Source organism: Sinocyclocheilus grahami, unplaced genomic scaffold (genome assembly GCF_001515645.1).
Source record: "Sinocyclocheilus grahami isolate Dianchi unplaced genomic scaffold, SAMN03320097.WGS_v1.1 scaffold3941.1, whole genome shotgun sequence".
NCBI lineage: Eukaryota > Metazoa > Chordata > Actinopteri > Cypriniformes > Cyprinidae > Sinocyclocheilus > Sinocyclocheilus grahami.
In genome coordinates this window covers 14,419-15,931 of record NW_015508971.1, presented here as the reverse complement: position 1 = coordinate 15,931, position 1,513 = coordinate 14,419, and the positions used below count along the sequence as shown (strand labels likewise).

Below are 1,513 nucleotides of genomic sequence, written 5' to 3'. Positions count from 1 at the left end.
TAGGGTTAGGTTTAGGGGTAGGGATTGGGTTTAGTCTATATTTTTTTGGACAGTAGTGTTCATCCAGGGTCAACAAAAAATCCAGGAACATGTCTTACTTGGCAAAATCACGGTGACCAACATATACACAATCAGATTGTTTTATATATTCATTTTAGAATTTAGTGTTTTAAAATGTAATCATGCGATGAGCTTCCTTTTCCAGTTAAGTCAGTTATATTGATGTAGTTGCCAGGAGAATTTCATTTAATGTGCTATATTTTCACATTAAGAGTTTTATTCATGCATTAACTTTTACCAGGATCTGGACCAGATGGAGCTGAGGAAATCAAACGCCATTCATTCTTCATGACGATTGATTGGAATGTAAGTTCTTCAGATTCCAGCAAATCTAAAGCAATAGTTCTATTAAAGGCTTCAGTAATGGTTGAGTGTGAAAAATGTTTTTTATAATCATTTTCAGAAACTCTTTAGACGAGAAATAAAACCTCCATTCAAGCCAGCAGTGGCCAGACCTGACGACACCTTTTACTTTGACTCGGAGTTCACTTCTCGTACCCCCAAAGGTGAGGGATCATTTCTATGATCTGTGACTAGTCTCATTAGTTCTTGTGGTCAGTTTGATTTTTTTGGACCATGGCGAGAATAGTTGACAATTCAAAACAAACTACTGGAGAATTTAAAGAGATAGTTCAGCTAAGAAAAAAATACCCACCCTCATGTTGTTTGAAACCTAAACGATAACCTTTGTTCTGGTGAAAACAAAAGTTGTTGTTTAGCAGAATGTTATCAGAAAGTTGCTCTTATACATATAATAAATGTGGATGGAGGCCAGAGGCTGTCAAACTCCAGAAAAGACAAAAAATATAATTACAGCACCAGACGCTATATATCAAGTCTTCTGAATCCGTACGGTAGCGCTGAATGAGGGACAGACCAAATTTTAAGTAATTATTCACTAAAGTCTTGCAAGATTTGTTACATCTAACCATGGTCTCCATTCACTTTCATTTTATGGAAAAGAGCAGCGTGAAAATTCTGCTCAGCATCTCCTTACACAAAACACAAAAGAAAAAAAAGAATACAGCATTGAATGGCTTAATAATCACAAAATTATTTTTGGGTGAACTCTCTTTCTGTAGTCTCTTCATGTATAGGGTAGCCATAGAACAGATGGCTGTCGTTTCATCTTGATCTTCAAGTTGTGGTATCTTCACTGCAGTAAATTTTGAGCTTTGTGTGGATTTTTCAAATGTCATCAGCATGGATAATATGGAATATGAGTGTGGGCTTCATGATCTCTCTGCTTCTTGGCCTTTCTCAGATTCCCCAGGGGTCCCCCCCAGCGCAGGGGCTCATCAGCTCTTCCGGGGCTTCAGCTTTGTTGCCACGGCGATGCTAGAGGAGGAGGGCAAAGAAGAACCATCTCAGCCCCCTCCACACCCTGTAGTACAGGTAAGTAATCAGCTTCAGTGGGGCAAAAAAGTATTTAGTCAGCCACCAATTGTGCAAG

At 38.7% G+C, this 1,513-nt stretch overlaps 1 protein-coding gene across 1 annotated transcript in view; it reads left to right on the top strand.

Annotated features, from left to right (window-relative positions):
* Positions 1–1,513, top strand: part of LOC107576569 (ribosomal protein S6 kinase alpha-1-like) — a 9,475-nt gene that overhangs the window by 1,244 nt on the left and 6,718 nt on the right. Inside the window, exons 4-6 of the mRNA XM_016262728.1 lie at positions 302–366; positions 464–566; positions 1,325–1,477. Of these exons, the coding sequence (XP_016118214.1) occupies positions 302–366; positions 464–566; positions 1,325–1,477 (321 nt within the window). The remainder of the gene's footprint in view (positions 1–301; positions 367–463; positions 567–1,324; positions 1,478–1,513) is intronic.